Here is an 11,236-nt window from a genome sequence, read left to right on the forward strand (position 1 = left end):
AAGCCCAGGTAGATGCTGAATCTTTCAAGAGATGTTCTCCAATGATTAGTTCTGCTGGGGAGCAGATGTTAATATCTTTAAATTGGATGCAAATTTACTTCTAGTATTTACATAATGTTATTCAAAACCATTAGCAACCTTGTTACCTCATGCAGTAGAGTACTATACCAGAAATACTTAGTGTTTGCTACAGTCTTGTTTATTGTGCGAGTTGTTCCTTAAAGTGGGAAGAATAAACTGATTTTAAGCATGAAGTATCTCTGGTATATGTAAATTTTCCCAAATACATAGGGAAAATTTTCTCTTCGGCAGTTTTTGCAATTAATTCTGAGAGAGTTCATAACGTTTACACAACATACTTGTAGCTTCCTAAATATTTAGCTGCCTAACTTGAGGCATGTATATTTAGACATTTCTGGTCCCTTACTGCCACCTGTCACTTTGGTGAGATACCTGACCTGTGAATTCGTATCCTCTTCCTGCAATATCTCGTTATTTAAAGGCTACTGTTCAATGTAAAGAGCCACATTAGTATGTGAGAATACAGCTAAACACTACTTTGATAGCAGCTTCCCAACATAAAGGAAAACATTTACTTTTCAAACATCTGCCACAAATTGCGCATCCCCAAAGTTGATAGAAGCCTTCAAGTAGGATTTAGCAGCAAAAAAAGGCGCTGCCAGTTGTCGTCTTGGCTTCTCCCTGTGGGTTGATGAAAGCACTTCAGAAGTGCTTCTGGGCCAATGCTGTAGAAAGGAAAACACTTTAAGATTCAAGGTGTTCATGTGAATTGGAAGCTTTGTATGCTATTTTATTTGTTCCTCTTTTTTCTTCTGAACAAAGACCCATTCTTTCATTTCCTTCCCTCTGGATCTGTTCCTAACGCAGTGGTAGAAGTAGAAAGCAGAAAACATCGGTGAGATGATTCTGATGCTGTGAGAAGAGTTAGGCTCACCTGCCTTTTCATGACATTCCCCGTGACTTTTGAGTGGCGTACGTAAAAAGAAGGGGGGTTATTTCTGCTTCCAAGACCCTCCAAAATAACGCTTGTGAAGCCCCCCTGCCTGGCATTGTGAGAGAAGCTATCCATGAAGTCGACAGCACTCGACTGTCCTTTTGCCTCTTTTCTATCCCTTTCTGCTCTCTTTTGCTCTCTTGAGTATCATTATCAATACTTTACAGATACCATATGCGATGTTGGGCTACAGGCAAGATGCACTGCTTGAATTATCTCAAAATATTAGAAAACAAATCTCAGTCATTGACAAAAAAATTTGGCTGAGAAGATTGCACGCAATTACTGCAATTAATTTCTCGTTTAGGCTTCTGAAGGGGGAAATCAACTAAAAGGAAGACATACCAGCACATTTTTTAGTCAAAATGATCTGGTCTACTAGAAGAAAAATTATTCAAATCAGTGAGAAATGCAGGCCTTTGCCACATAAAGTGTATGTTCAGATAGATATAAATATATATAAATATATAAAAGAAATTTCTAATTCTAAAGGCTACCTCATGCATTGTTGAAAGTGCTGATGACCGATCATGAACTCCTCCTCCTCTTCCTTTGGTGTCAAGTTCAGTGACACCTTAGGACACCTGTTACTTAAGTGCATCTGCATATCTTAAAGATATTTGAGGACAGCTCTAACAAGTACGCTTGACATTCTGAAAAGCTCTTTTTTTCCCCGAAGGCATTTGAAAAACTGACATCTTTTGTTCCAGAGGGATGCTCTCCCCCCCTCCCCTTTTCTTCTCCTCCTCCCTTTTCACTTCCCTTTGCAATCACCTCAGGTTCAGCAAATGCCTGAAGAATGGCCTGGTGTGTGTCAGGTTCCCACATTAATTAGTACAGATTTTCTCTGAACTAGCTGTGATAGATCATTCTGCCAGCTTCATGTCTGTGGTACATGAAAATTGGCATGGGTGGACTTAGCACACAGTATGTGAAATGCAGTTATTTACTTTCAGACATCTCTTCTGATTGCCTTCGGTTTTTCAAGGTCACAAAATATATTTGCTTCTTGCTGGGGATAATTTCAGCAGCCTTTATTTAATCATTCCAGAGGATTTCTCTCATCCTCCCGTAATGCTCGCAGTGTACTCAGGGCTTCATGTAGGTGGGAAATGGGGAGGCAGAGTCTTTGCAAGCTCCAGAAATGTAGCCGTTTCAAGGAATGAGAGTCAAATTTCCTTGGCACGTCGGAAGCAGGTCACATTTTGGAAGGAGCGTTGTTGTGTTGCTCCTCATTCTACACGAGATGCACAGTGAGGCGGGACGGGGCATGGGGACAGGGCACAGCCTGGAGCACTGGCCAGGCACCCATGAACACTGAGTAAATGTAGCCATAGGGATCCACCTTTGGCCTGTTTTTCTCATCAGCAGCATCGTTTTTATAAGCCGGGATTAAAATCCTGTGCCATCCCCTGCCAGACATTTCTCTGCTCCGCAGTGCCCAGTGATTTGCCAGCCTTCAGAGTTTTTTTGCTCAAAGTCAGCTTCTGCTGATGTTGCTGTAACTTGAGTGGATTCTAACTTGGTTAAATTCAGTGTCGTGGCATGGTATTTGAATATTTATCAAGCTGTGGAGAGTTAATGCAGTATGGCATTAATTAGCCTTTCTGCCTGTCTTGTTCTTTTTTTAGATGTCATTCTTAGTTTAATAAATTAGTTTCTGGAAATGAAGTAGAATGGATTCCAGGGTCCATGGATGGTTTGCTTCCCACTGCAGCCAAGATGAACATAGTATTAAAGCACAGGGTGTCAGCTATGAAGAAACACTGGAGAACATGGCAGCTTTTTTTCCCTCCACCTCCAGGAAATTCCCAAGAAAGTATTCCCAAGAAAGTTAGCAAATCGACATGCTTTCCACCCAGCTTTAGTGATTGTACTAATAGTTATACAGACTCCTAATCAAACTGCACAGAGCTAGCTTTCCTCTTTTTTCATAGGCAGCTCATATTGTTATTTTAAATCCCATCGCAGCTTCATTAGCTCAGCTTTCAGTGGCGGTTTCTGTTTGCAAGTGTTTTTCTCCATGAGTTGTGTAAAACCCACAGCTATGTTCTGCTGTTGTGCTGCTGGGGGGTGTCTCAGCCCTGTACGAGTAACAGCGTTTTACGCCAGCTACATTTCTGGCCTGTAAACTTCAAAACATCTAGTCCTATAAATACCATTTCATTTCTTCATATGTCTATGCCCAGCAATACCTCCTGAGGATCGGTGCACGGCCAATGCTGGAAGAGGAAATTGATAGTAAGCACTCATTTTCTGACATAATGTCACATTTTCTTCACGATTCAACCAGGGTGCCGTGATCACTCAAGGCAGCACAGAAAACAAACACTTCCTTTGGGTTTTGACTCACGAGGTATTGCTGTTCTCAAGCAGATGTTCTAAAAATGTTCTAAAAACTGTCTGGAGACATCTCCGCTTACTTTATTTTTGTTATCCCCAGGAAGCAGAACCTCTCTACGCCCAGATCAACAGACCTAAGAAATAGCATTGTTACAGGCTTGTGGTGCTCCGAGACTCAAACAAAACCCAACAACGTGGCAGGCCTTTGGCTTTCATGCTTTTTTCCGATTGATTTTGTCTGACAAGGAGAGATGATTGCCCTCCTGGACTGGCTCTACGAGTGTTCCTGACATTTTTTTTTTGGCAACCAATGGCAGATTCCTATGGCAGCACAAAATAAAAACTCTCCCTGCTTATCATACCACGAGTCCAGCCCCGTCCCCACAAGTCATGGGTGTCCAGACTAGGAAATCTTACTCCTCAGTCTTCTTTTAAACGTTTGTTATCTTCTGTATGCCACATATAAATAATGAGCATCTGAAATTTATTGAGTATTAGACATTCTTTTTCTTTTGAGCAAAAAGCAGAGTCTGTATGTAGCAGTGGCATTATCATTCAACAGCCTTTTGGGCACAAGTCAGCACTTTTTATGTCATGGTGACATGTCTTTCATCATCATTTACATCAGGCTGATCCTGACATTTTTTTTTTTCCCTGTGTAAACATATTTAAACAACGACAAAAAAAAAATACTGGCAGTGTCATTTTTTTTTTTGTATTTCTTATTCTGTAGTTTTGTATGAGTGACAGATCTAACAGCAAAACGCCTCCTGCGGAAACGATTCCTAACTTGAAACCACAGAATAAAACTTGGTTGTTTATCCATCCTGACTGAAAATGTTGCCAAATGGACCTTTAAGTTCTAGTGCATCATGAGGAAGAAATGCTGCTTTTCTGTTTGAATACTCATGTTGTGGGTAGAGGAAGGACATCGAGTCCCACTGAGGAAAGACGAAAGAGTCAGTATTTCCTAGGAAACTCTAAACAAAGTGCAGAAAAGGAATATTTTTATTTCTTCAATATCTTGCTGCTGTAATGCTATGCAGACAAGTGTTTTCTTCTCTGTGTGCCATTTTTGATGAAAAAAAAAAATCATTTGCCAAATAATACTGGTATGATTCTGGTTTAGGAATTTGGATGAAGCGGACTTCACAAGCGGGACAAGGATGGCATGGATTTTGGAATAACAAACTGATTCTGTGATCAAATTGTTCATCTTTATCACTTTTTGTACATCAGAAAAATCAAATGGGATTTTTATTTTATAACTTGAAAAAAATCTTACTGTTAAACTCTTTAAATGTTTAAGGGGAAATGGCTTTAAGGAGTTCGAATGAAAATTGCCAGTTTTTTTGTAAATATAAATGTTATGAAAATTCTTTTACTAATGCCATTACACAGTAGAGAAGGTAGCAAGTTGCAGTGCTTGGGAGGTGTGGCAAACCCAATTTGTGGTTCTCACATCACATACGTTTTTTCACATGCTTACAGTAATGGGCTGAAGCTCAAGTGCATTTGCCAAAAGCAGTCAGCTTGTCAGCGACTAGTGAAATTAATGGGAACACATGATTTTATGATCTAGTTTTCACACGGACATGCTCCACTTACAAGAAATCACATTTCATTGACATTCCTTTGTGATTCCAGAACCTCTGCATAGAAGTCATCAAACTGTTTACACACAGAACAAAAGAATTTAAAACTTCCTTTTTTTACATTTATGAAGCAAAAGTGCAGTGTTTGGGTTCATATGTTTAGCACATGATTTTCATAAAGAATCTATATATTTTTGCCCTACAGAGAATTGTTATACAGGTCAAATGTGTTTTCCTGATGTTCCTATGCAGTTACAGTATATTGAATTTAGTGGTTTAACACTAAAAAGAAAAAAAGAAGAAGAAAAAAAGAAAAAAAAAAAGAAAAAAGGAAAAAAGAAAAAATAGAAAAAGGAAAAAAGAAAGAAATCAAATGATTAATCAGTTTTTAGGGTTATTGTGCAGATTTTGTTTTTAAATTGACACATTAGGATTTACATTTTTGTCATGATTAAAATAGGCCTGGAGTTATAAATATTTTACTTTCTTTCATCTCTATTATAAGCTAAAAATGGTTTAGAAGACAGAACACTGGGGTGGCGATTGTTGATATGTACAACCAAATCTCACAACATGATTCCAGTCTTTTATTTTGAATTAGAGAAATTAGAGAAATGTGCGTTACAGAATGTATGTGAATGAAAAATTAGCTGTGAATAGACCTAATGAACCTGCAGAGAAGAGAACTTTTATCCCCATTCACGGTCATTTGATGCTTATTCCTTAGTCATGTGCAAACAGCTTTGTAGTGAATCTTATTTTCCCATCAGAAGAAAGATCAAGTTTTCTAACCAGAGAAGATGAATTAAAACTTGGTGGATTGAGTGTTTCGGGATTACCTTCAGCAGAGGTAAAAGCGTTTCTGAAGGACATTTCTTTAAGAATATTTCCCTAATTTGCACAGCGGTGCTACTTTCTTCCTCATTGGCTCTTTTGGGTTTTGTCCTACATATGGAACCACGAAGACAATTTTGGTTCATCATAGACTTGTGAGGTTTAGTATTGTCAGTGCATTTCCAGTTATGGGGTAAAACGTTGCAAGAAAAAGAAGAGATTTATGTCTCAGAGGATCCATTGACATCATATTTGTAGGAAGCAGATAATTTATGTAGTCCTTGCAAGGAGTAGGTGCCAAGGGCATAAGGCTGGGATTTCAGTGTCTCCTGAGAGACAGCTGGACCATCACCATGGACCTTTGTCTTACCTTTACCAACGCTCATAAATAAAAATAAATTCTGAATTGTCTTGTCATACGATTAGATCGTCCTTGTCACGGTTGAGATGCTGAGTTGAGAGGACTGGAAGGCCTCTGCACTGTACCAGTATTGTAGATAACTAAAATATCCAGCTTGTGCAATTGTTTAATCCCTCATCCTTCACTAGCACTAAATTCGTCACTTTAAATTTAAAAACCAGGGAATCCCACCAGCCATCCTGTTATCATCCCCCGTAGGTTCCTGATCTTTACCTGTCATGAAAAGATATTTTGATAGATCGTAGTCATCCAAGTGTCTGATGAAGCCTTTCATCTAATAACGTACCGGGCACCTTCTTTGCAAAAATGTTTACTCCGTGGTTTTCATTCATTTTTATTTCTGCATTCTGACACATATTTTTTTAATAAAGATGAGAAAGATAAAATGACTGTTGCAGTACATTTCTAAACCTACTTTAACTTTACCTCAGATAATGATCATTTGTTAACATATACGGACACATTATTTTTAACTTTATGTATAATGCATTCAGCAACAACAAAAAAAACCAACAAATTTTTAGAAATTTTCCATTAATTTCTGTAACACACCATGTAATACTGTTATGAATAAAAACATTAAAAAAAAGGCGTCATTTCAGTAAGTTTGTTTCATAGCTTTTGCTCTTCTGTGATAATCGTGCCATTCTTGCAGTGCAGTGTGGGTGTCTGTCATGGCCAATATTTTTGACAGTGGAAATACCTGGGAAAGGAGGAAAAAAAGTGCCTCAATTTGGGGAATACCTAATCTTAAACACTCTAAGTGTTGCTTATCTTGCGAATGCTTTACTTGCTGCTTTTAATTGCTGCCTCCCCGTTTTTGGCCTCTTTTCGGGTGTTTTAGGATGAGCATCCCAAACCAGTAGTTATTTTAGTCACCTCCTATAAAATCTGATGTTCCTGGGAGAGACCACGCTGTGCAATGCTACCAAAGCTGGAGTACCTTTGTGGCATGAGAAGCTGTAATTAATTTTGCTCACATTTGCCTCTTCAAGTAAGACTTAAAATGAAAAATGTGCATTTAAACATGACAATTTTGAAAGTAAAAAACCCCAAAACTTTCCAGTAATATGCACAGAATTGAGAGCAAAGCCTTGATCCAGTAAAACATACTAATGATATCACCTTCTGTTTCAGTGGGACCTTTACTGGTTGGGGTAGACTGGAGTGTTTTGCTGGTGTGAAACTCTTGATGCACATGCAAAATAACATTGTTTGATATTCAGAGATACCGAGTACTGGATCTCTCAGTCGAGATAAGGAATAGTACCATTCTTTGCCAAGCGAGTAATGCAAATATGCAAGATACCACATTGAAATTTAAGGATAAGTAGTACATGTCTATATACAGGAAGAGAGAGAGGTGTGGATGTCTGCACCTGTACTTTATTTTATTTCTTCTTCTTGATGTCTCATCCCTTTCTCATCCACCAGAAATATCGAGTAGGTCATGGTGAAACGTTCATTGCCTTTGTCAATGAACATTGTTGAAATACTTGGATCCCACCTAAGAATAAAGGTCATTCTGTTGTGATGAAAATGTGCTAGCGTTAATGTCATTTTGAGTTTGTATGTAGCTAACTGTATTCAGATGTCCTTGGAAGAAGAAACATGATCTGTTTGATTTTCAACGAGCTATGAAATGTCAACTTAAAGTGAAATAAGACACAGCTAAGCATGGTTTTAAACTAAAATGCGTTTTTACAATGTAGGCCAAATCTAGACTTGTTGATATTCATCTGGTACCCCCACAGTGAAGTTGGTTTACGCTGAAAAATCAGAAAAATTGGCTTGTGTTGCACAGTTGCTATGCAGACTCAGAATGAGCAGGTTTGAGATCTCGTCCGGGGACGGTGAGGAATCTCAAAGTAGGAAGGACCTGGCTGCGGGTGGCATTGTTCAGAAGGGGAAGAAAATCTGATTCTTACTGTGCTGTGTCGGTGTACTATAGTACATTAATATCACTGTAACTTAAGTGCACTGGGAGTCTCTAGATTATATATGAGAGTATCCAACTCAAACATGACTAGTTCAAGAAATGATCCCGATTTAACTAATGCTAATTAAGTCCATGATGTCCTGCAGTAATGAGAATTTATTTAGCAAACAGTTTGCAGAATCAACCTGCGGTTTTACAGAAGTGAGGACCCTGACAGATCTCTCTTTTCCATGTCAGTGACTTCTGGGAAAGCAATTGATTGTATAGACTGGGAATATGCAATTTTAACCTGTTTACGCTGGATTAAAGACAATGTTTTATGTGCTTTAATCACTACACAGTGACAGTTGCTGCAACAGATAAGCTAACCTCCTTCTTCCTTTTTCTAGGTTGTGATATATATTTCCATGCACTGTTTTCTTTTTTTTTTCCTTTGCTTTCTAAAGAACTCCTGTCCTGTCAGGTTCATATTTATTAGTTTTCTGGCAAATACTGTTCTCAGTCAGAAGAATACGATTTCAAAGAAATGAAAGGGGATATCTGTTGGCAATTTTCTACTTGAGATTTGAATCCATTGTCTACAATTGACTTTCTAAGCCAGCATGGAAAGCACACAGTGGTGAATGAACAAAGTGAAAGTCCACATGGCGAGCAGAAAATGCGGGTTTAGGGCAAATGTGTGAGTCATCTACACGTCTGCTTGTGGCTTCTGGTTCTGCTCCTGTATGTGAAAAATCAGTGGGACTCGCCCCCTGTTCCTGGCTGCGGTCTGATGTTACTGCTGCAGAAGTCAGGATTTGTAAGAGTACTTCTGTCAACTCTCTTGGGACGAGGCCTTCCGCAAGTTGGTCTTCTTGTACTGATTTGCTTTTTAGGATCAGCTCCATTAAAAGCCTTTTTTTTTTTTTTTAAATACCTAAGGTAAAGCAGAGAGCTGGCATGGGGAAGGATAAAGAGTATTTTTTTCTTGCTTTACTTGCTGTCTGAAAGTGTGGGGAAACTGAATTATACATTTCAGCATGACAGTGAGGAATATGGGGAGATATCCTGATACGATTTCCTGATTACCTGTAACATTGCCTGTCTCTTTCTAAATTATCCTACTGGAGGCAGGAAATATCAGGTCTATTAGAGAAACGACTCTCCGGCTATTAGTTTTTAGAGCTTTAAATAGTCTTATCTCAATGGACGTGTTTGCCCTGTGGCTCATCTATCACCCCTAAAATGTTTTATCAGCACCTGAAAAATCTCAATAAGAAGAATAGCCTCAAACGTTACCCATTCAAGGGGCTTTCAGATACAGAACGTATTTTTTAAAAAAAGGTCTTTTAAGATCTGATATTATTTGCTGGCTTTTCAACCCCATTTCATAGCTCCCGCAGCACCACTTCTATAAATACTGCTCACCAGCAAAGAAAGGAAATCACAATAGATTAAAAGAAAACCAGGTTAACGGGCAGCAAATCAATGTCCATTCAGCCTCAGACATTTGTGAAAATAAAGGATTATGAAGAATTATTGCCAGGTACTAGCTGTGTGAAGACCTTTTGTGGCATCTTCGTCTTCTTTAACAGATAGTTATTGGAGGTCTAAGAAAAGCTCTCGGTGTCAGAAGCCAGTTGTATTAGAAATAAGCAGAAGTTACAATGCTGTAAGATGTTGCGGTTTTTGTAAATTTTGTACTATTTGACATACTCAGATTATGAGTGTCTTGTTTTTTCTTCAAAAAATGCTGTTTCTAGTTTGAAAATGAGTTTGTGTCTGTGTTATCTTGAGGTCTAATGGAGAGGAGATGGAGACAAGGCATGGGGCATGGTGGGTTTTTCTTTTTTTGTCTACTCATTACTGCAGCCCCCCTCTGACCGTCTTCACAGGACCTTAGAATCAGAACTTTCAGAGCAGGTGAACCTGTGCCCAATTTGGACTCAATCACTATAAGGCATTATTTTTAGTGAATCAAAAGCCAGAAAGGAGAATTAAGCTCAACAAGGTGAGTTTTTTATGTCCAGAGTCTTTCAGAGACCAGCCTCACCACCAGAAAATAACTGTGTTAGTAACAGAAATGGTGATGCAACAGGGTCAGTTGTAGTAAACATCTGAAAACATTCCTTAGGGCTTCTTACTTGTAAATTTTACCGTATCTTTGCCACCTTATGTTCTTCACTATTAAAATCGGTGGGCGAGCCTCCTCTTACCTTTGAGTGAGCCAGTTGTGTTCTTCCGCAGAAGGAAATGGGTTACGAGTTATGAAGCAGGGAATGGAAAGATTGTCTCAGAGAAGAAGAAAAAGAAACTCTTTTTGAAAAGCGCACTAATAATACCATAAACAGCTGCTTGCTGGCTCCAGTCTAACTTTTCCCACAGAGGGCCTTTCATCTCTGATGTGTTTCACAGTTTTTCTTTGGACAGCAAACTGCCATTTAAAAAAAAATTGTCTTTGGTGAAACTGTACAGGTTTTATTTGCAGGGAGCAAGGCGTCACAAACTTACGTTGGTGTTACGAACTCTGGAAAGGCTGCGTTGCACTTGGAAGCTCGGTGTTCATGATGGACACTTAGTGAGGCTTCATTTTCAGGTGTGATGAAACCCACGTTCAGTGACTTCCAGCGTTGTTAGCGCTAAGTGCTTTGGGACTTAAAAACAGCTCAGCGGATAGCCATGGCTATTGCAGTCAGCGACAAAAAAGAATCAAGACTGGGGAAAGAGGACACAGGCGGTGTTACAAGGTGACATTCCCACTGATCCGTGGACCCACTAAGCCCCCAAACTACAAAGAAGTGGAAAACGAGCTGTGGTGGTTGTGAATTTTAAGTGTTAGACCTACCTCTAATTAAACCAGATTATAAATTATGTGGCAAACCTGATTTTGCTTTTTAATTTTCCCTGAAAAGTATGTTAACATGTAAGAACTTCTGGCCCTTGGGTCCCTGCTGCTGTTTTAACCTAACTTCTTTCTGCTAATTCAGGAGCAAGCATGGTCACCACTAAGATGTGCGTGGTGCGAGGCAGCAAAACAGGAGCAGGTTGTTCTCAGATCTTCACACGCCGGGATCACTGCCATGGTTTGCGGTTAAATCTAGAGAGTGCTC

General features: G+C 39.1%; 1 protein-coding gene across 3 annotated transcripts in view; it reads left to right on the top strand.

The window, feature by feature from the left end:
• DAB1 (DAB adaptor protein 1) overlaps window positions 1-6,777 on the top strand; it is a 472,530-nt gene extending 465,753 nt beyond the window's left edge. The window contains exon 16 of one of the 3 annotated variants that reach the window (XM_075155691.1): window positions 3,459-5,236. Coding sequence is in view for 1 of the 3 variants with exons in the window: in XM_075155692.1 (XP_075011793.1) it covers window positions 3,459-3,503 (45 nt within the window). In the remaining 2 variants the exon portion in view is untranslated. Of the gene's footprint in view, window positions 1-3,458 lie in introns of all 3 variants that reach the window. The other 2 variants (XM_075155690.1, XM_075155692.1) reach the window with 2 other exon arrangements.
• The last annotated feature ends 4,459 nt before the right edge of the window (window positions 6,778-11,236 follow it).

The sequence above is a fragment of the Calonectris borealis genome, chromosome 8 (genome assembly GCF_964195595.1).
Source record: "Calonectris borealis chromosome 8, bCalBor7.hap1.2, whole genome shotgun sequence".
Classification (NCBI taxonomy): Eukaryota; Metazoa; Chordata; class Aves; order Procellariiformes; family Procellariidae; genus Calonectris; species Calonectris borealis.